A 25,440-nucleotide genomic window follows, 5' to 3' on the forward strand; every position below is an offset into this window, starting at 1 on the left:
GTTCAGTAATACAAAATGTGTGGAATCATTTTTCTTCCCTGATAATATTCTCTTGGATTCTTATTATCTACTCCACTGTGAACAGCTTTTCACAGATGTGGATATTAAGTTTAGACAGATAGTTTGAGGACTTTCAGGGGTGTGGGCTCATTTGTCGGTTTTTCTCCGTGAGTATTTGGTACTATATTAAAACAACTATTTTTCTCCAACCTTGACCTAGAGTTATGTACAATTGGTCTCTGATGCCTGCCAGAAGAGATCGCAGTGAGTCCTAGCAGTCAGAGCTCTTCTGTTGGGAAATCTGTTAATTGGGAATGGGAGGAACCCACAAACTTATTTCCCACTAGCCAGAACGTGTCAGAAAATAATAACTTTCAGCTGTAAAACCTACAGCTGTAAATCTGCAACTCAGAATGTGTGTATTATCTTAACTGGCTGTCCATGGCTTGAATTAATGGAAATGAGAACAATATGATCATAAACTTATAAATCATGTCTGAGTATTAATTAATAAAGCCATGAATGATTTAAAGGGATGCAGAACAAATGTTGGCGTTGTATTCTGTTTTGTATTAAATATGGTTTTACAAAGCCTTGGACTGGGAGGAAGGATTGATTCCATGTGTTCTAAGAGCCAAATTAAAAAAAAAGATCATCTTTACTTTCACATTCCCATGTTGTAACTGTCACACCGTAGCGTTGTGCTAATGAAGGAAAATCAGAAAACACCACACCTGGTCTTCTTTTTCTGCTTATACTGCTAGCGATGGGAAAAAATGTCACCCTCCACCTAACAGAGCTGTTAGGTAACAAGCTCCTTTATAGAAAAAGACAAATAACACTAAATCAGCCTTCAAAGCAAAACACAGGTACATACAAACTTTGTATGTGCTGGTAAATAAGTGAAACTACAGCACAGCTCACTGACAACCATTTTTCCTTCTATCTGGACTAACCTTCAAGAGACTGAAGTTTAAGTTAACCATTCAGGGGAAAACTACAATTGGATAGCAAGGAAAAATAGGGTCTGGGTGTTTATTTTAAGTACATGGGGCCTGATCAAGCCTTTGCATCAGCCCCACAGAGCTGTACTCATGACAGAGGTTAGGAAATTTGTGATTTTAAAATACATGATTTTTAACCTTCCAGTAGCCCTTCAGCTGTTTATCATATCCAGAAATAAAAATCTATGTTTCCATGAGGAATCTCTCCTCATGGAAAATGAAGTGAAAATCTACTCCCAGGTTTTACTGTTACTACTAACTATTGCTATTCCTGTTAAAAAAAAAAATTAAAAAATCTAAGGGCAAATACCAGCTGCACAGGGCAATTTGAGGGATTGAGGCCTAGAACAATGGATGATGTAAAGTAGGAGGAAAAAATCTGAAGGAAATTATTTCCAAATACATTTTAAAATTAGTACTTGCTATTGGAAAAAGAAATTCAGTTAAATATATCTGTGAATAAAACAGTCTCCAAACATCCTGAACTGTGAATACATGATTACAAGTACACAATGAATTAAAACAACAAAACGGGTAGATACACGTGGAGTTACCACAATCTGAAGCTACAATTTTCAGAGGATGGCTCTTTACCTGTCAGCAATGTCACCAAAAATCACTGCTCCAATCAAGACTCCAAGCATGAATGTAGGCTGGATTAATTTTGCAAGCCATTCTTGGTCACAGACTAGATCCCACTGCGTAACAACAGTGCTCTTCCACTTTGTATCATCATAGAGAAATCCATCAGAACAAGAAAATATTGACTTGTTGCCTTTGTATTCATATGCCAGATCCAAACTGACTTCTCGCTTAGACCTGCTGCATTGATTCAGTTCCCAGATTTCTCCATTTTCCAGCTGGACTACAATGTAATTTTCTGCTGATGTCCATAGTGTCCAGATGTCCTCTATACTTGATTCAGTGGAGTTGTAGAAAAGAACACTACTCACATTTCCAGGGATCCCACATAAAAAGTTAGGAGTAACAGCCATAAACACAGACGCTAAGTAATGGATACCACATGACATAGCTTGAAAGACAGATGCAAAATAAACACATGCTTGAAATCTGTAAAGGGAAAGAAAAAAGGTTACTGAAGAAAAGCCCTCTATACATGAAAAAAATCAACATAATTGTGTTGCTAGGATCTGTAAATGGAGACATCATTACAGTGTTCTGTAGTGCTGCTTCAATATTAGAGCTAAGCCCTGCAAGAGACCAGAGATGAGAAAAGATCCACAGCAGAAGCAATCTATTGTCAGGAAATAAATGCTGCTCGTAGTCATCTGTTTAGCTGTACACAGAGAAGACCATTTAAAAAGAAACAATTCTGAACTTAAGCACTTAGTTTGGAGCAACCCTCCACCCTCCAATCCTGGCCTCAAACTAAGGCCTTAGATTACTGGAATGGGTAGAAAAAACAGATGTTGCAACCTCAGGTTGTGATGGATAGAGATACGCGCATCAAATAAACCAAACCAAACCCATTACACCCTTCATTTCACCTAATCGTATCTGTATAACTGTATTCCATCTATCTTCCATCTCTCTTTGTTGCCTCCAAAAGACAAAGAGAGAATACATGTAGACACATATAGAGGAAGATAGAATCTGAACAGTGTGAAATGTTATGTTCCAAAACATAGCTGTAAACTGGGTTGGGTTTTGGCTTAAACAGGGTGTGCAGTAATCCATTAAAGATTGTATCATAAAGCAAACATGGTAAAAAGAATGTTTTGTGCATAGCCTGAATTTTGGCATTTTAACAGCTTATAAAACATGCTTGAGATGAAAGTAAATCTTAGTATATAAATTGCACGTGTATCCTGAATTTTGAAAGACTTGCAATGAACTCTAGTATCATTAATTGCAAATTCTAGACAGTTTCTGATCATCTAAGCATAAAGAGTCTTTTCCTCAATTAAATGTTGAAATGATGCTCATAATTCGTACATTTGTTCAGAAAAAACAACATAGCTTTGGTTTCTCCTCCATTTCTTATTTCCTGAAGGCCAATGAATTGCACTAATTTGAAGAAGCATTCATTGAGCTTCTATATATCCATCCTTACTGCAGTATGCAGTGGACCTTGACAGTATGAAACAAAAAGCAGCTTTTTTTCAAATGATCAGAGGCTATCTCTGCTGAAGTTATAGGAAATGAAGCCTAAAAAATCAATTGCCTTGAAATGCCTTGTGGGAAAAGTCCAAGCAATTCCAATCCCCATAACAAATGCAACCTCTAGATCACTCCTCTCCAAAATGTATATAATCTAGCCTTGAATTCCCATAATAAAGATTGCAACAGTGCCTAGCCTAGGACTTTTAAATCATCTATCATCACAATTTGTAATTAATTTCTAAACTATCTATAATCAAAGTTTTTACATAGAATTTGCTGGATACATTGTCTTAATGTTCAATTAACCTTTCCAATGAAACAGTTTTCTTGTATAACCTGATTCCATTCACCATCCTCATTCTCCTCTGCCTTTTGTCTTGTGATTCTTACTTCTTTCCTTGGTAAATGTAAACCCAGTTGCCTAGCCTGTCTTTCCAGTGGCATTGTTGCTGTTCAGATGCAGCGCTTTTTATCTCCCTTTCCCTTGACAACAGCTCTATTGGCTTTTCCATAGCAGTCTGAGGAGAGGGTTGAATTGCTAAACCCACCATGGCAGCTCAAAAGCTGGCTCCACTTCCCTCTTGAAGCTAATGCAAGGCAATCCTCACACAGGTGCTGCGCTGCTCTTTCCCAACAAACCTTGTGAGAGATACGGTCAAGAGAAACTGAACATAACCACAGCATCCCTTAAGCCTATGAATCCCCTTTCAAGAGAACAGCATCTTGAGGACGAAGTAGCTAGCCATAAATCAAAGCAAGGCTAAACCTACTCTGAAAAGCTTTTGGACTATCTTGGTCCACAAAAAAGCAAAGATTATTTTGAAATGTAACCTTTGTCTCCCTATTAATGCAGACAAATACGGTCAGCAATATTTTTTAGTTCTTCTTCTCTAGTTTCATTTTAACTGTTCCCATCAAAAGACACAAACTTGTTTTAAAAATAGCAGAGCAAGACCAAATTCAACAATTTGGGCTATTGCTGCAGTATGCAGAATGACTGAAATCAGGACTAGAAGACCTCTAGCAAATTAACAAATTTAATCCCTAGAAGCTGTTCAGTTACATCTTCTACTAGCTAATAAAACATGGCATACATGGAACCAGGGTCCCCAGTATTTGCAATATCTGTTATTATGCATGAGGAAATTGCAGAGTCACATAGCCTAGTTGGTATTTCCCAGACAGAGGAAGAATTAAATCATTTAAACTCCCATACATTCATCTTGAGTTTCCTAATTAGCTGTCACAGTCCAAGAAATATCAAGTTCACAATTTCTCTTCTACCCAGTAAAAGTGAGCACAAAAAATATTTTTATGCCCTTTCTTGTTGCAGAAGCTTGAAAGAAGACAGTATCGTGTAAGGATACGGACTGAGAAGATGGCATGAACCAATGCACTACATTATTTTTTAAAAACCCTAATCCCAAGAGCATCACCACAGCTATGATTTGGATCAGGTTTAGCTAATCTCTGCACTAACTGCTCCCTTGATAGTTTTATCTTATCTCTTCCTGAACACTTCTTGTGATCATGCTTCAATAACCGTTTTGACAGACTGCTCCACTGTCAAATCTCTCTGTTGGGAAGTTTCTCATTAAATCTGATCTTGAAATCTGCTTTTTTATTAGCAGCTTATAAAACATCCTTGTGCAACCTTGAATAAATCTTCCTTGTCTTTTACCACTTTGTTGTATAGAATTGTCAGTTACCGTCCTCCCATTACTTTCTCAAACTATATAAATTACAGTCCCTTACCCTTTCCTTACTTTCCCTTTGTGTCCTATAGAACAGGATTTATTTTAAAGAAATATCTGTGTCATGCCATATTTCACCCATCTTTCAAGGGTTTAACTTAGAACTAGATAGAACTGATTCTTGTAGAAACATTCTTCCATTTTCAACAGTATGAAAACCTTTTTTAGTTCCAATGAAGAAATCCACTCTGTAGTATCATTATTTTTCTGATTTGCAGCACCCATGCTAAGCAAACACAAAATGTAAAACTGAATGCCAGATATACATTAATAGACATAATTTATGCTGTTTATTACTTAATTTAAGAACAGAAAAATATGTGTGTTTATAGCAAAATGGCCATGTTGTTACAGAATCGTGCAGGATGGATTCCACTGCAGTTTTTAACCTCTAACTGCTCAATAAAAAAAGCCAAGGAGCAGCCAGGAGAAGCAGGAATAGGTTAGAATAAAGCCTGATGTGAAGCTAGAAAAGTATTTGGCAGCACCAGTGGCTGAAGGAATCCCACAGTCCTGCTACCACACTAATGGGCTGCTCCTCTGCCTGTACAAACTACCTACTGCTCTCTCCAGTAAAATTCCGCAATGGGCTGGCTGAGTCTCTATTTATATATTTATAAAAAACACACATACACACACACACAAAAATCCAACCTGAAAGCTCTCTTTTGCTGTGAAGGCAAAATTCATTGCTGACTACAGTAGTATTGTAACAGCATCCCCACCGATGCCAGATTGAAAAGTCCAACCTTACGAGCTGCCGAGAATCTCCTGTGGGTAGGAAGGGCTTTTCTTCTAGAAAGAGCAATCACGTAGAGGTCAGGAAATGCATTAGCTTGCATAGTTACCAAAAGGACTTAATTAGGCCATTAGTGACAACACATAGAAAGCATGAAAAGTATGTAGGGAGGATGATCCGTGGGATGGGAGAATACTATAGATGCATCGAACCTCGCTTGCCAGAACAGCTAAAGATTGAAAAGGGACGGAGAAAGACACAGGCCCAGCCTCATGGCAGACCCAGGTTTGCTGGGACAGAGGTTGGGGCAGCAGACAGTGCTGAGCGAGGAGGAACACAGAGCTGCTGCCTGCTCTATTGCTAGCCTGGGATCCCTCCCTTTGAACCTTTGGGTGCATGAGTTTTATCTCAGCCCTCTTGCCGTGGCCATGTCAATGCTCTTCCCCAGGGTTAAAACCCTGGGGCTGCTTCTTGGCCCATGCTCATGCGACGGCTGAGCACCTTCTCCTCTTCATGGGAGGACTTCGAGCTGGGGGAGCATGGCCAGTCCCGCTTGGGGAGCCTGGAGCAGCCCCAGCGGCAGGCTGTGCTGGGGCAGGAGGTCATGCTGAATGTATACAGGTCATACACTTCACTGACCCTGAGGCACAGGTTAAAGTCTATGCTGTCCTTGCTACCTATTGTAAATTATTAACTTTTATCCCAGATTCTTAATTTAAGAACACCAGATGGATAAGAAACTCCTTTATTACTAAGGTTAAATCTCTCTATTGCAAGCAAACATGTAATATAATCTTTTTAGTAAATTCACCAAACTCCATTTTAAAAGTTATATTTCCCTGAATAAAGAGATACTGCTGCTCATGCATTGAAATGTTGAGAAAAAAACAATGCCATAGCAGTAAGTACTACTGAAATTCACCAAGAGAAAGCAAGGCTTCTTTCAGCAAAGTCTGTGATCTATTTTCCTGGACTGATCTCAAAAAAGGCAGTTTTTGGCAAGGGTTTTTTATATGCCAGTTATCTTCACATACATACATCAGATTATGCAACATACATTGTTGCAAGCAGTAGTTTTCAATACATCTTTAAGAGATACTTTCTTCCTTTTAAAAAGCACACTTTTTGCAATTTTAAAAATCTGTGAACATGATGACTGTCCTAAAAGGTATGGTAATGTCTCGCAGTGTTTTTCCATCTCTTCAGTGACTTGCCATGGGAGATAATTATTTGGCAAGTACATTTTGTCACTCTTGCCAGGAGTGTCAAATATAGAAGTCAAGAAGACTTTGTAGGTTACTTCTCCAGTATAGACACACTTAATGAATGCCAGAAGTCAAATGAGCATAAAATTGTCTTCACAAAAGCTTGAGCAAGACACAACATGAAAATGTTCCAGTCTTTCTTAAAATATTTCTGTGAAATTTCTCCCCATTTATTCTTTTTTTCAGTTTACACCTTATAGTGTAAAATACTTTTACATTTTCTGACTCCTCCTCACAAGTTCTATGATCTCACCAGTAAGGAAAGCAACTGGTAATATCATAATGTCAGTACCTGAATTGGAAGAAAAATTCTTCCGTAAGGATAATGAACTAGATCTCAGACCACTGTCGCTCTGCCTGTAGTCCCATGACACAACATACCCTGTGGCACTGTCACTGGAAGATATTTCCTCCCTTCTCCTTTCCCACTACTTATTCATCCCCAGAGACACAGTGCACTCTACCCTCAGTTGCAGGAGTACTTTTTATGTGGATTGGCTGTTAATTTTTTCTGGGAAACTGATCTAACTTAAAAAAAAAAAAAAAGTCAAAATAGATGATGATTAAAAAACCAAATGAGTCAGATCAGTTGCTTGATCCAATTTGTATTGCATCCATGCAAACAAGCTGCACCAGTCTATTTGAAAGGTGGTAGATCTGGCATACGAAATTATCTAAAGTGGATATTGCTGCATATATGTTAGAGAATAAATCCCCAGCCTCTGAGTACTTTTACCATTGTCAGTTATTACACCACATAGCTGGGACAAAACTTGTTAGACGCTAATTTTATGTGAAATAAAACATGTTTCTGATAATATTTGTTTCCCTGTTTGTCCTTCAAAGAGAGGAGAGAGGGAATTACTAGATACTTGTGAAAAGTTAGTATAAAAATTTAAAAATCCTTTCAGTGTAGGATAAAGTCACAAGGCTGTTCTGTGATTAGCAAAAGATTTGTACTATTCCACAGGTTTTACGAGAACTATTTTTACTGTTTGTCTTTCCAACCACCTTGTTAACAAATTGCTTAGTCAGAAAACACAGTATGTTTTTGTTGTGCAGTGTACCCTCAACAGGATGGCTTCAGTGGAAAGAAATTTCCAGATATTTACTATTTCTGAAAGAATTTGTGTTCAGTAACCACCTTCACCTCTGTATTCCATCCAGGGTTTTTTTAATATGAGAAAAATCATTCAGCATTCTTTCCACTCTAAACCAAAAAGCTGTGATGCACTTACACGTTTATTTTTTTAAGAGGAAAGGAGCTGAATGAGACTCAGGAGCAGTATTTTTGCTATGGTGCAGACATGCAGATTTGGAAGCAGCCTTAAATATGTAACAGACATGGCCTTATTTGACTTAGAGTGTCAAGAGTAAACTTCCTTCCCTCCTAAGGGTGGTTTAAGTTATGTTAAGACTCAGCCCACATCAGCAAGATGGTTATTTCCAGAATTTGTTTTCAGAGGAAGAAGATGCTGTGTTGGATATCCACTTTAAACATATTAGCAGCACAGATACAACCAGAGTAAGAAAGCCTCTAGAGATCAGGAAGGTCCCAGGAATCATCACGAGTGACAATGTGTGTATCAACACGCAGTTACCAAACAGCAGACACCTACCAAGTCATTCTTACAATTGTCTAAAACTGATTCTCTGAACACTTCTATCCCATTAAACTTAGGCACATTTCCCTTTGATTAAGACAAGCCCAGAATTTGTTCACCAGAGTCAAGAAGAAAAGTAAGTAAGTCAACTGCTCACTACTGCACATTTAGTATTACAGCTTAGATGAAGAAAGTCACATCAGTGTAAGAATCAAAAATTAGTGCTACAGAATTAAGGGCCATACTTTTAAAATACTTTTTTTCCCCCCAATTAATGGAACACTTCTTTGTTTTAGACAATCTAAACCTAAACATTAGGTTTCTGTCCTCACTTGTGACAAAATACTCCAGTTGATGAATATTGCTGGGTTTCATGAGTGAAGTAGCATAGCTTTCAGCTATGCACACACATGCACAGCAGAAAGGGCAGATATTCTTGCTGCCCCTCTGGCAAGGGTTACTGCCCCCGGGGAGAGCCAGCCAGAAGGAAGGTGTGTTCACACCTCAGCCACTTCAGCACGATGCCCAACCTTCTGGTTCAACTGGCAGTGGAACTGGACTAGGCACAAAGGCACTGGATTCGCACTCAAGCAACCAAGCTGCTCGCATACGTTCCATCCTTAACTTTACCGTGAAAGTAACTTCTGGTTGAGGGGGAACACATCACTGGGAGTGGGAACTTTTTATTTGCTGGGGCTAGATCCACTAGCTTTCCTGCATGCTTCAACTACAAGGGATTCTGGAGAAGTCAGCATTGGACTTGGAACAGTTTGGCAACGTTAGAGGCTAGCACAGCTCTTGCACCATACTCTGGGCTCCTTAGGCAAAAGGAAGATAAATGCTATGTAACCTGCATGGAGGTTACATCTATGGATGGGTTATCTAGTGAAGAGAGATCTACAAGACCTGCCTGTGTAACAAATGCCAACAAAACATATTGCTTGCTTGCTGTGAGGAGCAACTGCAGTTTTTCTCCTTCACATATTTATAGTATCTACCTTATAACTAGTAGAAATAAAGCAATAAAAGGGAGAAAAAAAGTGGAAATTTAAAACTACCACTGAAAACAATGGTCAAACATGAAATGGTGCACATTAATTTCTAACCTTCTTCAACTCAGCCTTCTTTTTGATTATCAAAATCACTATGAAATAAATTTTTATAATTCTGGTACGTTTGCACCCATACATGTACCAGTAAAGCATTTTCAAACCTGAGGTCACAGCTCCAAGTGGGGCTACAGCAGTTGCCAGTGGAGCAGCAATCCCAATGGGACCAGGGCAGGCAAGCAGACACAGACTGCAGTTCCAACAGTAATTCCAACACCTTCCAATGGCAGAGCTGGAGTCAGGCTATTTCATTCCTGTTATCCACTTGTCCTTTCTGCTTTACGTGTGTCAAGGGTATGTACCGGGAAATTTAATTAAAAAAGAACATGACCACGCAGTTTTTAAGTTGTTTATGTTTGTTGTGGAATTATTTGGATCACTGTTAAACACAGCAGAGTGGTTACGCTTGAACAGCAGTAACACTTCAGGCTCTATACATGGGGATGTTTCCATTCCAGGAACAGGATTTTTATAAACATCTACCATTTAGAAAATTAGCATGTACTTTGTCTGCATGATATATTACTAGCGTTACTTCTCACAGGGAAGACTCAATTCCACTATCTTTGGTAACACTGTTTTCTTTTGGTCAGCCTCTTTTTTGGGGACAAATCCAAATTAGGTATCTAATTCTCTTCCACACTGTAGCACTTCCATCAGTTTATATAAGCAAATCATTTCACATCATAATCTGTAAAGTGTCTAATACAATTTAAATGTTTTTATTGACATTCCATCTAATTATAGACATAGGCAGTACTACAACTATAAACTGTTATATTTCATTCTTCTTTCCCCACTTAGGAAATCAGATGTTTTCTGCTGTCTACCTTGGTGGCATATTGCACTAACTTTGTTCAAACTATGGAAGTTTACGTTTATCTGTTGAGTTTTTTTTGTTTGTTTGTTTTCTGTCTATAATCCTGAAATAAAACTCATTGGTTTTCATATGATTTATGTTCTTACTTATTTGTTATTCTATTTACATATTTCCATTGCAAAACTCTGAACCTGGTATAGCTGAAGGCACAAATACATGGATTGAATTTCTACTTCACAGTGGTCAAAACCATCAATTCTGAAGCAAATAGCAACCTATTCTTCAAAGACTGTTTTGCAAAATAGAATATGATTTGGTTTATTTCTGTGAGCTACATAAAGCATTGTATCACCTGGATAATGTGTCATTTTACTCACCCTAGCTCCATTTGCAACTCTTACAATATTCTGTTGTTAATTCTGATTCACCACAGTAACTCTTCATCAGGAGCAAAACAGAAGAGGTAAGGAGACACCTTTGTCTTACTAGCTTTATAAAAATATTTAACTAATAAAGGTATCACTTAACAAGATGTTACATTTAGGGAACTGAGTGTCAGTTAACACTGTGTGTTCTAAAATTTGAGACAAAATCAACATATAAATCAAGGCATCACTTTAGGAAAGTCAACTCAATTTCAGCCAGAGATTCTTTGCTGCCAAAGAGAACACAGCAAGTTGCAATTCTACCGGTACGGAATTCTACACTTGTCATTCTACAGTTCTACAACTCTCTTTTCAGGAGTCTACACTGATGATCTACCACTAGTTAGTTCATCAGCTCTTGCAAGGGCTCTTCAGACACTCTTGCAAGGTCAGCCAGTCTGTCCCACCCATGTTCCTGCTCAGCCAGGTTAGTATCCCTGACAGATTGTCTTCTCCAAGGCAAGGCAGGTTATATCTCAACCCACATAAAAGATGGTTACTGAGCACAAGAGGACTTTCACCTTCTTTTGCAGGTTTGTAGCTCACCTTCCCTACAAACTGTCCCTCTTCACTGCAAATGTGTAGCCCACTCTTTGCTTAGAAATCCTCAACCCCTTCTCCCCAAAGCGTCATGGGAATCTGCCCCATAATAAGACCGTATTAAATGATTAATTCCCACTGGAGAGCTTCTCAGTTTGTTTTGTTTTGATAAGCAGTCTGGCCATTTTTGTTTACCTACATCCCCTTCCATTTTCAGTCCTGGATATCGGTTTGGCTAGCCTGTGTCTTCTCAGGACAAGAAAAATATTTCTGTTCTCTCTTCTCTGAGACATTTACACATTGTAGTGTATATAAAATAGTATGAAATGCCGGAAGTTGATTTCATAGATCTCAGATATTTGACATACTGCCTTTGATTCTAATTAGACAAAAAGCTTTTCTACAACCAGTCTAAAGAAGACAAGTCAAAAATCTTAGCAGTGTTATTGATCTCCTCAAAGAAAAGATATTTTCATTAGTTTGATTGGTCATTTATCTCTTCCATGACCAACAGACGGAGTTATTCTATATTGTTCTTGATTTCTTAATGAAAAGTAGACAACCTTTTCATTTCCTGATATTCAAGGAAGATGATTCTACTACCTTTCTCTTTAAACAGTTAAAATTGGAAGTAATTTACATTAAAAACAAAAAAAAGCAAATTACAGATTTGATTGTTTCCAAGGCTAAGAACACACTTTGACCTCTTAGTAAATATATTCTGTAATGCTCTTCTATCTGCTTATACCTCCACAGTACTGTCAGGTTCTTTCCTTCACTCTTTCTCTTACGGTAGCTCATACAAGGGAATGATGTGGAATAATGCTGTTCTCTAACCTTATATAAATATTTGCAAGCAATATATGAGTCCCATTTTCCATAAGAATCCAGTAAAGAAGTTGGATCTTGCTCAGACCTGGATTCTTCTGCATAAATCTATTTTTATACCAACTGCCCCCCTCTATTCTCGATGGATAAGTGAGACAGAACTGAGTTTGGCTACACTGATCTACAAAGGATGACAGTTCTCCAAAGAGCCTAAAATACAAATGTAAATGAGATGAGGTCCCAGTTGCTCTGACCCTGGGACTAACACAAATCTCTCTCGGAAAGCTGGAGCTGTAACAAGTTTATGGTATTTCCCAGCTCTGCTGACCTAAACGACTTCCAAAGATGCAGAAAAAAAATCCAACCAATAATTCCTTGGGGAATATGAGCCATGTTATTTAAATGAAATGTGGTCTCATCAGCATAATTTCACTATATATCCAATGGCTTTTTGTCAGAGAATGCTTTTGATATTGTTTATTTATTATTGCTTATTTTTCATCTTTTGTATTTTATTTTTTTCTCTAGTACTGGACAGACATCCAACAAATGAAATATTACATCACAGATATGGTAATATTTATTTATAGAACAAGAGCTAAATTAATATCATTCATCTAGGACACAAAGATCTATGCCTGCAATTTAAAGGCTAAAGAAATGTATTTTTGCCTACTTTGTAAGTTCTAAATGACTGCATTAATCTTCCTTTTTCCTTCTCAGAAAGTCAGTTGCAGGTTTTATTCCCTCACTTTCTATACCTTTGGGATTTCTGTGTTTTCAGAACAGGTTTGATCTCTTATTTCTCTGATCTTAATGCTCTCGATTCAATAGGTGGCCTAAATCAATCTTTCCTGGAATTACCTGTATTCAAGAAACTGAGAGCAAGGATTGCTGAGGGAAAGCCAATGACATCGCAAGCATTGTAACAGTAGTATTGTTGCATATGTGACAGTTTTTCTGACGTGTGACATACAGCAGAGCGATGCAAGGATCTTGGTATCTGCTTCGCATCATCTTGAAAGATGCTGGCTAATGCTCTGACACAGAAAGTGTCCTGACAGAAGCATTTCCCACATCTCAACCTGCTAGGTACGCCTTAATTAGTTAATTTAGGTTGAAAGTAAAGAATGTCTACTGTATGCTTGGATGCAATATACTGTATACAGTATGCAATCCATATATATCTATATTACTTCTCTAGATCCCCTTTTCACTCAACGAGGAAGCACAGACTAATCTAGGTGCACCATTCACCTTGTCCTAAACCACTCAATGAAAAGAAGACAGATGGATCACGCCCTCAAAGGGTTTAATTCCCCCCATTGACAAGGTGACTAAGTCAGATGTCTGAATTTTACACTATTGGTCTGTAAAGTTAGTGAGATGAACTCACTCACTAGCACCTTGATCTGGACAACTACTTTCCCCACACAGCTAGTACAGACTTATATAGATGGATAAGGTAGGAACCTAGATCCTCCCAAATCTCTTTCACAACTTAGAAAGGAGAAGGAAGTTGCGACATGGCTGGAAAATTCCAAGCAATCATGGATACAACACATTTAAATGGCATTGAGTTCCATCCAAAGTGTGGTGCTGATCGGTCTTCACAGAGTGGCAAATCATTCCTATTCTTCTGAAGTATTGTTTTGGCACTTGTTTTCTACTTCCTGCTGCCTTATCGGCATTTTCCACCTATTCTCCAGGCCTTGGTCTCTATTCCTGCCTCAACACTGCTGCTGGGGCTGCACCTCTGATGTTGCTACCTACTAGTAATGCCTCCAAATAATAAGAAGAGGAAACTCAACTTCACCTCTTCATGAAAATATTTTTTTGAGGAAAGGATTAAGTCTGTGATCCAATGGACAGTGCGTCTAGATTCCTCAAACCACATTTTCATTGCATGTGATCTTCAGAGAACATCTGCTCTGAGTGAGGTGAACATTATAGTTTGACTGTCAATGTACGGTATTAAGGTATACATTAGCTCTCTAAGTAATTTCAGTATTTTTCAAAGACAGCTGAGATTTCTCTCCAAGTATATGGACAATCTGACAGATCAACTATCATTATTAGTGTTTGTAAATCTCTGTCTTGTACAGTTTGTCATCACACTTTTTCCAGTCTTGGTCTTGCAACCGAGACATAGCTATCTTAGTTGATATTTTCTCTGTCTTGGTATTTTTTCTGTATTTCTGAGAAGCTGAGAATCTCAATGTTCTTACTCAGCTGCTATAGCTTCATGCCTCAAGCTACCTCAGATAAAATGTCAGCTGTGTACATAGCACCATGGTAGCACAGAAATTTTCATAGCATGTGCTGAAGGCTTCTGGGGCCCTTTATAAAACATTTCATTCCAACTTTGAGGTAGCTTAGTACTGCTGAAAATCCTAACTATATGAGAAAATTATTGAGAGCTTTTATAGGAGTGATATCCCAGTCCTAGGCATTGTATTACAGGGAACACACTGCACAGGCCCTTATATATTTCATTTTCATTCATACTGTAATATTTTGGGAGGAAACAGTGGATAGGACAAGACGAAATGGCCTGAAGTTGTGCCAGGGGAGGTTTAGATTGGATATTAGGAAAAATTTCTTCACCGAAATGGTTGTCAAACACTGGACCAGGCTGCCCAGGGAAGTGGTTGGGTCACCACCCCTGGAGGTATTTAAAAGATGTGTAGACATGGCGCTTAGGGACATGGTTTAGTGGTGGGCTTGGCAGTGCTAGGTTAATGGCTGGACTTGATGATCTTAAAGGTCTTTTCCAACCTAAACAATTCTATGATTCTATGATCATCAGCTCCTTGATGTGTGTGATAATTGCCTTATGCTGTCATAACTATGTCAATGCTACAACTCTGTCTAGAAGCCACCCTGGGGGGTTGCCACCATTTCAGAGATCCAGCCAAAATCTCAGCAGCTAGTTTACAAATCATAATTGATTTACTAGCTTAAAGTCGGAGCGTTGCTTGTTTTGCAGGTTGTAGCCTTAGACAAGTAATGGATAGTACTATAAAGTGCATTTTCATCTTGGTTTTATTTAGTTATTTTCCTGTTACTGTAATCTACTTTTTAAATCTACTTCCATTACTATAATCTACTTTTTCAATCCAGGCACGGTGAGGTTGCCAGTATGTTCTGATGCAGTACAATTTTGTCTATACAGACAAAACTGCCTCCAGTATGACCTGGATCTCAGCAAATACTGTTAGTGCCTCTTGCAGGCCACACTGCTAGTGTGTTGTCGCCATTATCCAGGAGCACTTGCCAGTGTTCAGCTTTGGTTCTGAGCCTTGAGAGTATTTCTACTTTTGCCTAGTCAGGCATAGATAATACCATCTTTGTTTAAGCTGCTAGAGTCCGCTCTGTGAAAACACATGGCTTGTCTCAGTTCTCCAAGGCTATTAAGATGCTATTCAACCAACGAGATCAAGTACTCTCTGCAAAATATCCGGGGACACCACCCCCTCCGCAATAAAAGAAGGAAAAAAATGAAATGCAGCCAAGTCCACTTCTTTTATCCTGTGGACATCTGAGATGAGCACAGGCTGATTCAGATGTTATAATATAGCATAGTATAACTAAGCTAAAGAATATTTATCAAGCATTTCTGTCAACCACCACCCCTGACTAGGAGCCAAAGGAGGACTTAGATTTGAGATTCTTCTGTCTGGCACATTCCAGTAAACATAAACAGCTGTCCACTGTTACATTTTGAAACCCGAATGACAGATATGTTTCTATAAACTTTTCCACTGTATAAAAGTAGCCAGTATATGGGGAAAAAAGGGGGAGTGTTTTGAAAATAATCTCTAGACCACAGTATTTCATTCATCTTCAGGAAACTACTCAAAGGTTAAACAGAAATTCACATTATGTTGTTCACAAATATTAATTATGTGCAGGATGTACTAAACACTAAATGTATTAGTATTTCAGAAAAAGCTTGCAATGTTTCCATTTTCTAAGTCAAAGCTAATCATCTGTTCAAGTGCTGAATATGATTGCCTGTTTCTCCATACTAACTTGGAAAATCTATTTCTTTGCATGTCCAGCAAGCACACTTCTCCACTTGAAAAATTTATTTTTGTTGGGGAAGAACCTTTCAAGACATATGTAAAATACGTGAGCTTGAAAAATCATTGCTTGAAAGTATTCTTATTTTCTATTTGTGAAAAGAAATGGTGAGCATGTTCTTTCAGATACTTGGGACTCTGTTATTTGATACAAACCCAAGAATTCATGGAAGTATCCTGTACACAGCACAATTTGCAGAAGATGTAATGTGATCACAACAAGAGCTGTGAGCTATGAAACAAGAGAGAGCATAACAGCATGAAAATAGGAGCCTGGAAAAGTTCTGAGATGTGAAAAGAAGATAGATGGTTTGCTGCAGGAACTTAGAAGTGAACCAAGAGCCCTACAAAGTAGGGAGAAGAGAAATGGCGTTAGCACTGAATGTTCAAATATTGCTACTATGGCACTGACCAGCAGGGTCTGCATTGCAGAAATCCATTTAAAAAGTCTCTACAAAAGTCAAGCCAGTTTCTTGATGAGCTAAGTGTAGTCTCTGATCTATTTATGGACACTAGAAAAGTTCCAATGAAATTAAGAGAAAATGTTGATAAGTGTAGTAATCTCTACCAAACTCCATGTTTAGCTGCAACAGGTGAGCATCCTATCCAAACAGGCAGCCTGTCCTACTTCTCCTACTAGCAGGGGTTGCTAATCCTTATATTGGTTGCTTCTAAAGTCCAAATTGTAGCAACTCCACTGACCAGGCAACATGTTCATATAAGGTAACAATGTAAAGATGTTGAAAACTGAATAAATACTCCAACATTTCAGTAAAGATAAAGAGCAGCTATTGATAATTTATTAAATAGCCTAACTTATAGTAAAATACATTATTTATAAAACCAACATTTGAAAATCTTACTCAACTTTGTAAGAGACAGACTACTTTAAAAGACAATCTTTTAAAAGATACTTCATTACAAAAGCTGGAAATACTTCATTACAAAAGCTGGAAATAGTATCAGTGACACCCAATCTTCCCCTCTCTCCCTGACAATTTTCACCACCTGCTTTTAACTAAAGTATAAGCCAAGATTTTAAAACTGTAAATCACAGGGAAAACTCTACATACCATGTAAACTGCATCTCAGAGCTACCAGACGTTCCAGCTGGGAAATCAAATCCTAACTCTCATCCACATTTATGATAAGAGGTACCTTACCAGATTTCTCTCTCGACAGCTATTCCTGATTAGATCATGTCTCCATTCAGCACTCTGTCATGGTGTAGATCAGAGCTGCAAAATGCATAGCCTGTTTCTCACTAGCAACTAGATAAGTAAACGCTGTGTCCCGCTCGTAGATTAAAGTCACTAAAGTTATTAAAACTCCTTCAATTTACCTGGGAACTAGATGTGCGGGCAGTGTGAGCCAGCCAGCCAGGCCCTAAGGCATGCCTCCCCGCTATGCACAGGCTGTGCTACCAACCTTACGCCCGTTAATCATGTCTCCGCTTTCCCGGCACGGGGACTGCCAGTGATGGCAAGTGGCCGACTATATCCTCTGTACCCAACGGGCCCCAGAGCGGGTTTTTGCAGTTGGAGTGGGTGGGCAGAAAGGGGCTAGGGAAGGGGCAGGGGACACAGAGGGAGAGCCCATAGACACAGTCTGGCTGGAACTGCTGCATGGGAGAAGGGTGCAGTTCAATGCAGGTAAACCGGGAGCTTTAAGGCCTGGCAACTCATTAGACATGAGGCCATTTGAGACAGACAGGACTATTTTTTCTCATTCACCATTTTTTCTCATTCATTTTTGCTCAATAGCAAGCAATGATCTCATGCTCCAGAGAGACTCAAGAACAGGTTGCCCAGAGAAGTTGTGGAGGCCCCATCCCTGGAAGTGTTTAAGACCAGGTTGGATGGGGCTTTGGGCAACCTGGTCTAGTGGAGGGTGTTCCTGCCCATGGCAGGGGGGTGGAACTAGATGATCTTTGAGGTCCCTTCCAACCCAAACCATTCTATGATTCTATGATTGAACAGTGTTTAAAACAGCCTTCTTGAATTTATAGTCCACAGATGCTACCATGCCCAAATTCAAAGACAGACTTAAAGTCTTTCTTTAATGGCAAAGGAAACAGAAGCCGTTATGTTTTTATGGTTGTTCGTGCATGTCTCAAGACCCCAGTAAGAACTACAGCTTCACTAAGACTTCTGAAGGAGAGTCCGAATGGAAAGCTAAATATTGTCGGCATCCATGTGAATGTCACTTCTGCAAAATTCACAACCTAAATCAAAGTGAAAGGTTTCCATATTATCTGCATATGAATAACATTTACATAGCTATAAATATTATATATATAATATATATAACGCATACATACTCTCTCCATGTATATATTTATATACATATAAACAGCTGGCCATTCTTTACTGCATCTGTCAGATTTTAAGAAAATCAAGACAGTCTCAAAATACTAACAGTCATGCTCAGACTGCTCAGAATCTGGCTGTGGCAAATCTACAGAATCTACATGTAGTGCATAGGTTATATGGGCTTTATAAGAATTGCTTGAACTGAAGAAATGATCGATTATCTGTCAGTGTCATGATGATGCATAAATGCAAACTAATCAGAACTTCTTCTTTACAGTTAAGAAGAACTTTTTCTATTAAGTATGATAATTTATCTAGCAGTATCAAGAGACTAAAAGGATTTTTTTACAACATTTTTAAATAGGTACATCCACCAAAAGCTACTATTATACTTACTTTTAGCATGTGGTCTTTGAGATCTCCAATAGCCATGAGTCTAACATGACTATGCAAATTCTGGTAGTCCACAGTTAATCTCAAAGGTCCTAACCTAAAGCAACTCCTATTGAACTGCATCTCAAATAATCTGACCCCTAGATGTAACATTATTGCTGTAGAATTGTTCTCCCTTTAATTGCAAGAAGTAGTTGTGAAAACTTTATCTAAAATATTGATAAATGTTCTCAAGTAAAAAAACTACTTCAGTAGTTTAGAATAACTACTTTTGTGTTATTTCAGTGTTCAGTGTCAAGTGCCTGTTTTCCACAAAGAACATGCAAGACAGAAGAGCACCAGCAAAATAAACTGATTGCTAGGATTGCTCTCCTAGTTCACACAGAACAAGGTATTTTTCTTGCTGACCCAGAATGGATAATGAATGAGATATTGTTCAGATGATAGATACGCATGTAAGTCACAACTTGGCCAAACATATACTTTAAGCATAGTTCCCACTTAACCAAAGGAAAAGTCTTTCCATCCTAACCACCTACAGAGGCTATGGATACCCACCACTACTGCTGGCACATGACATTAAGAGCCTATTCTGCTGTAGAGTGCAGGTATGCACTTCTACCATTAAAAGGAGCTCCAAGGCTTTGTTCAAAATGCTGCTTCTGCTTGCCCCGGACAGAGAGGAGATCAACACTGTGGGTTAGGGTTGCCCACTGGTGACCGAGCTAGAAAGCACAACACTACAAATTCAATGGCTTAAACTTATAGCCAACTGTTCCAAGACACCCTGCAAAATCCACGCTGATCAGTGCATCATGAAAGTACACGACAGAACCCACTGTGAGGATGTGCGCCTCGGTCTTGCAATTCATATCCTCTAAAATTTCATTTCCTTGCCAACCATTTCTTCTCCATTACCTGCTATAACCAGTCTCACACACCAGCCCACCATCCACAGCTACAGAAGCACACACGCATATCTGTGTGTCCCATCTAACAAACCGAGGCCTGTATGCACACACATCAGAGCCACAAACCACATCAAAGAAAACTCACCACAATGCATCACACCATTTAACATAAAGATAATCCTTTGTTGATAAATATATATACATATACTCCATATGCATGTATCATGCAACAAGCCCAATCTCAATAGAAACACGCCATCTATCGCACACAACAAGCCTGTGCCCCTAGGCAGAAACAACCCGTCTGTGTGTCACGCAACACACCTATACCTACTGCCTGCGCCCTCCCATCACCCCTCAAGTGCTCAGGCTGTTCCAGGGCCTGGGGCTCTTGGGGGGGGGGTGTGGGGTGTGCGTGTGTGTGTGTGTACGCTCACATGTGCAAGGAATGTGTGAACGTTAAGTGTCTCAGAGTGCATGTACATGAATGCGTGTGACTGCATGCATAGTGTATGTGAATGTACGTGGTGCCTAGAGGTGTCAGCGTATGTCTGAACGGGTAGTGTGTGGGTGCGCGTGTGACCATGGCATATATGTGTGTGCATAGTGTGTGTGAGCATATGCACGGGTCACAGCATGTGTATATATGGGGGGGTGTAGAGTGCTGCGAATACATGTGTCGGGGTGCAGTGTGTGTGAGCATGTGTGTGTCAGTGTGCGTGTATGTGTGTCTGTTTTCTCTCAGCCCCCCGCGTGCGTGAGTCCCTGTGGGGGTACGCATGATGCCTATGTGTGTCTCCGTCACTCCCCGCACGCGTGTCCCTGCATGGGGATGTGTGAGTGCGTGTGTGACAGTCCCTGTGCTCGTCCGCGTGTGCGAGTGCGCGGGGCGGCGGGCCGCACCCCACCGGCGCGTTCCCCGCTGGAGACGGGGCGGGGCTGCCTCGGTACCTGCCGAAGTGTCCCAGGGAGTCGAAGAGCCGCTCGGAGCTGGGAGCCATGGCGGGGTGGCAGCAAGCCGGGAGCCTCGGTGCGGCTGTCCCGGCGGTGCGGAGGAGAAGCACCGTCCCGTCCCGTCCCGTCCCCTCCGCCCGCCCCCTGCGGCCCGCCCGGCCCCCGGCGGGGTATGACGCCCCGCCCGCTGGTCCGCGGCGAGGACGGCGTGCGCGGCCCCGCAGCGGGCGGGCAGGGGGAGGCGGGCGCGGGGCGTCTGCCCAACGGTCGCCGGCCCCAACGGTCGCCGCCCCGCCGCCAACCGCCCCCCGCGCGGAGCCGGTCCCTGAGGGGCGGGCGGGACCTGCAGCCCCGGCTCAGCGCGTGCTACTGCCTTAGGGCTTTCGTTCCCTCAGCCACAGGCTGGGTGCCTCGGACGCTCTCGTCTGAAAGATGGGTCTCTGTCTATCCCGTCGGGCAGCATCTGCAGCACGCTCTTCTTTTTTATTTTTTTCCCCGTTAAAATTAAATTAAAGGAGGCAATTATGTGCTTAAATCCTCCTGCGACAATCATTAATAACCTCATCTTTCAGGCTCAAGTGTATTTCGTATGGACGTTTTCAGTTAAAGGAGGGTATAAACAATTTTGTCCCAGGACATTATCTGAATCTTAATAAGAGTCATTTTTAGTAGCCTTATAATCTGATCTGTTATTTGGGTATACTACTTTGCAATTACATGGGTTTTTTTCAAAGTTTTAGCACACAATGTAAAACAGTAGTATCATTTAATAAAGGTAAAATACGTAATGTGTCCCATATCTGCATGACTGCTATTAGTACTCCAATTTGTAATGAAGCCTCAATTATATTTGGACTCATTTTTTTGTCTTCTCAGAGTAAGCTAAGATAATCAATTTGAAATTGTTTGAGGATTAGCAAAGCAAGTTACAACAGGAGACCTTTGTAATTAACTTAGCAGTGGGTCTTGTTGGAACAGCCCAGTCACTCTGGGCTCTGAGAATTAGGCAAGATACAGAAAAAACTTTTGCAGGTGGAGCTCCCATATTTAAGGTTTTTCCTCCCCAAACCTCTTGATTTCCCTTCTTGGCTAGATCCAAGTTCAAAGTTGTCCCTGCTCTGAGTGAGGAGATGGACCAGATGCCCTCCAAAATCTCCTTCCAACCTAAATTATCTTATGATCCTGTGATGAAAGACACATTTCCAGCAGATTGCATGAGCTCTTTCTGGGCTACTCTGTTGAAAAACACAGAGGGGGGAAAAAACCAACAAACAAAAACCCACAAAAAAGCCAAGCCAATTCAATTATATGTGTACTTCATTTTTTAGGAAGCACAGAAAAAGCTGGGAAGTAAGCCCCTATTAAACCCCTATTAAATCACTGGAAGTCAACCTTGCCTTTCCAAAACCTGACCCAAACACTTCTACTACCACACAGGCTGCAGGGCTCCACCATTTCACAGGGAAATGTGCCTTTAAGAGGCTCTGGCACCAGACAAGCGCCGTGCCACAACTGTTCCTCTGCACAGAGCAGATGTTGGGGCTTTGGGGTGACAATCTGTTCCAGCACAGACCTGGAAAAAGCAGATGTTTGTCAGGCTCCTTGGCTCCGAGTGACTCCTGACTTGGCCAGCAAAATGAGCAAATATGTTACACAACTAGAAATCTGGTTAGTAAGTTCAGCAGGGGATTGCTCCTCACAGCTAGTGTGTCGTTAGGCTCCTCACCTCACCAAACTGTTTTGAAGGCATCACTACATTTGACAAAGCTCCCTATATGTCTCTCCACATCTGCAAAGGACTTTTTAAACACTGAGTCTAGAGCTTGTTGCTGTTACTTTCTTAGGATATGTAAACTAGCAAGTCTAAGGACAGATTTGTTTACTTTCCGTAAGAATCTTTGAATCACATGGTTTTTACCTTATAAATATCAGCATTAAATTTAATGTCACTGGGGTTTTTTTCTTTTTTTTTTTTTTTTTTCTGGAGAATGTTTTTCAGGTTTGAAATGGTATGTGCTTGAATGCAGCACCAGTACTTTAACAAAACATTTCTTTCTCCGAAGAGCCACACTAGTTAAATAGTTATTTGCAAAAACAAACACCAATGAATAGTAAACACTCCGGCTAAATACTGCATTGCTGCTCATGTGGCTGGTTTTAGTGTCGTGCCTCCTACAACAAGTAAATTCATTCGTTTTCAACAGTGTTATGGTGTAGGGAAGCTCTATTTTTGGTGTAAAAGTCAAGGAGGAGATAAATAGATAAATCCCTTTCAGCCCCATTTTTTAAACCTAAAAATATCCATAAACAGTTTTCCCTTTGTGGAATCTCTCACAGGCATTCTTGCCCACATTTCTCTCCGTGCTGCCTCTTTGATAATATCATGAGTTTACTGCCTATATCAGAGTAAAGATAGGAAATTTGCATTCTCTCCTATTAAAGTTAGTACCAAGCTCCCACATGCTGCACTTCCAAAAGTTATTAACGTAATGCCTGCAATGTCCGCTCTCTTAAACATGTGGTGGCCACAGATTTGCCTTATTTCTTTCAAGCCTCAGAAGATGCACAGCATGCTTTAAGCCTGCCTTCCTCCTATCCTGTTACACCAGTGCTACATGAAGCAATAACAGTGCTTTTAGTGACTGATATTTCCCACTGAGTTGTTTTTCACCAGAGTCACCCAGAAATAGTCATAGTACACATAGTTCATGTACAGTACACAGCTCTCTTTCCAGAGGATGATGCTGTGTGATAAACTCTTGTGCTACAGAAAATACAGGGAACGTCTAAAGAAGAAACGGAAGATACCTATAATTAAAATGTGCCAAGGTGAGACCACCAACATCCAAGTTCTACTTACTTTAGAATTTTAGGGATTTTATTAGCAGAAGAAACTGAAGAGAGGTTGTGATCCCTTTCCTAGAATGCCTTTGAAAACCACTGGGATGGGAAGATTGAAGGTGTTCACAACAGACAACACTTTCCAACGTATTCCAGAGGTTTAAAGTATTGGTCTTCTAATCCTGCAAGGGGAATATTCAACTGCTAATCACACAAAAAAAAAAATTCAGTTACAGGTTTAACCTCATTTCTAGCACACACAAGCAAGTTGTTCAACAGAGACACTCAATATCGCACAATCCTTGAGGAAGAAGTGATCTCAGCAACTTGTAATGGGAGAAGAGATGGTTTACAAAATAATCTCCTTCAGTTTGTCATTTGCACTAGGAAAAATCTGGCTTCTACTGGTAAGAGCTGTTCCTGGCCTTCTCTATTTTAAATCAAATGGCAGTGTCACCAAAATATAAAAGGTATATGAGGAACATGCCTGCAATATGAATTTCCATACGTGTTCTCACACATTCATATGTGCATGCTGAGCTTCAAATTACAGCTGAACTCTAAATACCAAAGTGGTGAGGACAGCAGATAACTGGTAGTGTTGCCAACACCTTTCCATGGACACAGGTAATGACCTCTTAAAGGGAGACAATTTCTGACCTATCTGTTTCTGCACTCCTTTTGACAAGGCTTGTAACCCACCAATGAGGAGCAGTACTACAGGGAGCGCAGGGACTGCAGCTGTGTCGAGCAAGAAACACAGATGATATAACTACTGCCACCAGTACTCAAGTTGAGCACATGGGTAGAGTCCATCCCCGAGTGGTCTCCGATGTCTGCTTTATCACACTAGTGAAAAAAAACCTCACTGAAATCAACCACAGCATAGCTTGAACGTAACCTTCTCTCACCTCCTGTTTTGAAGTTACCAATTCCTGTTCCCTTCCAGGGAAAACCTGCAGGACGATGGCAAGTGCATTTATCAATGAAAACGCAATGGAAACTTCTAGAGATTAAGCCCAAAATAGGTCTTACTTGCATAAATGTCTGTCAGCCACTGAAGTGCTGGTGTTGAAAAAAGCTTGCAAAAAACTTCTCTCTACAAAAAGTGGAGAAGTAATGCAGATGTTACTTTTGTCTGCTGGAAAGTAAAATACGGCATTATATGAGTTTTTCTTTGGTGGTTTGAGGGTTTTGTGGTTTTGCAATTAGATTGCAATAGCTTATGCATCACTATACATTTAACAGACATAAAAACATAGTCAGCAGTGCAGCAAGTAGGTTGCTAAAGAGGATCAGCATGTGCACTCAGCTATGCAAAATCTTTTGGGATTCTCCTGACTACAGGAAAGCAACCCTGCGATTCCCTGTTTTCTCATGCCAGTCCAAGCATTTTCTCATCACCATTAAAGAACCAGAGCCATAGCAAGGTTGATGGGAGAGTGGTTTGTCAGCAGCCGCCACAGGACAAATACACTCAATACATCTTCTTTTCCCTCCTGCTGTTACTCAAGCAGCAGGCCAGGCAGGCACGAGGCAGTTGTAGCAGCCTGAAGTCATCTGCTACGGCTTTGGCTATATTTTTTTCTTCCACTGTCTCCTGGTTGGGACTCTGGAATAATCACAAGAGACTCCTCCAGAGAACTCACTCAAGGTTTATATTCAGCACAATGAAGACCCAGGCAGGATTTTGGAAGTCTAGCGAGTGTCTCCTAGTTGTACGGTGGACATC

At 40.2% G+C, this 25,440-nt stretch overlaps 1 protein-coding gene across 2 annotated transcripts in view; it reads right to left on the reverse strand.

The window, feature by feature from the left end:
- SLC22A16 (solute carrier family 22 member 16) overlaps positions 1 to 20,986 on the reverse strand; it is a 36,903-nt gene extending 15,917 nt beyond the window's left edge. For both annotated transcript variants that reach the window (XM_075747895.1, XM_075747894.1), the window contains exons 1-2: positions 20,865 to 20,986; positions 1,599 to 2,075 (exon numbers count right to left, since the gene is read on the reverse strand). In XM_075747895.1, coding sequence (XP_075604010.1) covers positions 1,599 to 2,075; positions 20,865 to 20,914 — 527 coding nt within the window. In that variant the 5' untranslated portion in view covers positions 20,915 to 20,986. The remainder of the gene's footprint in view (positions 1 to 1,598; positions 2,076 to 20,864) is intronic.
- Between the last annotated feature and the right edge of the window lie 4,454 nt (positions 20,987 to 25,440).

This window comes from Balearica regulorum, chromosome 3, assembly GCF_011004875.1.
Source record: "Balearica regulorum gibbericeps isolate bBalReg1 chromosome 3, bBalReg1.pri, whole genome shotgun sequence".
NCBI classification, from domain to species: Eukaryota; Metazoa; Chordata; class Aves; order Gruiformes; family Gruidae; genus Balearica; species Balearica regulorum.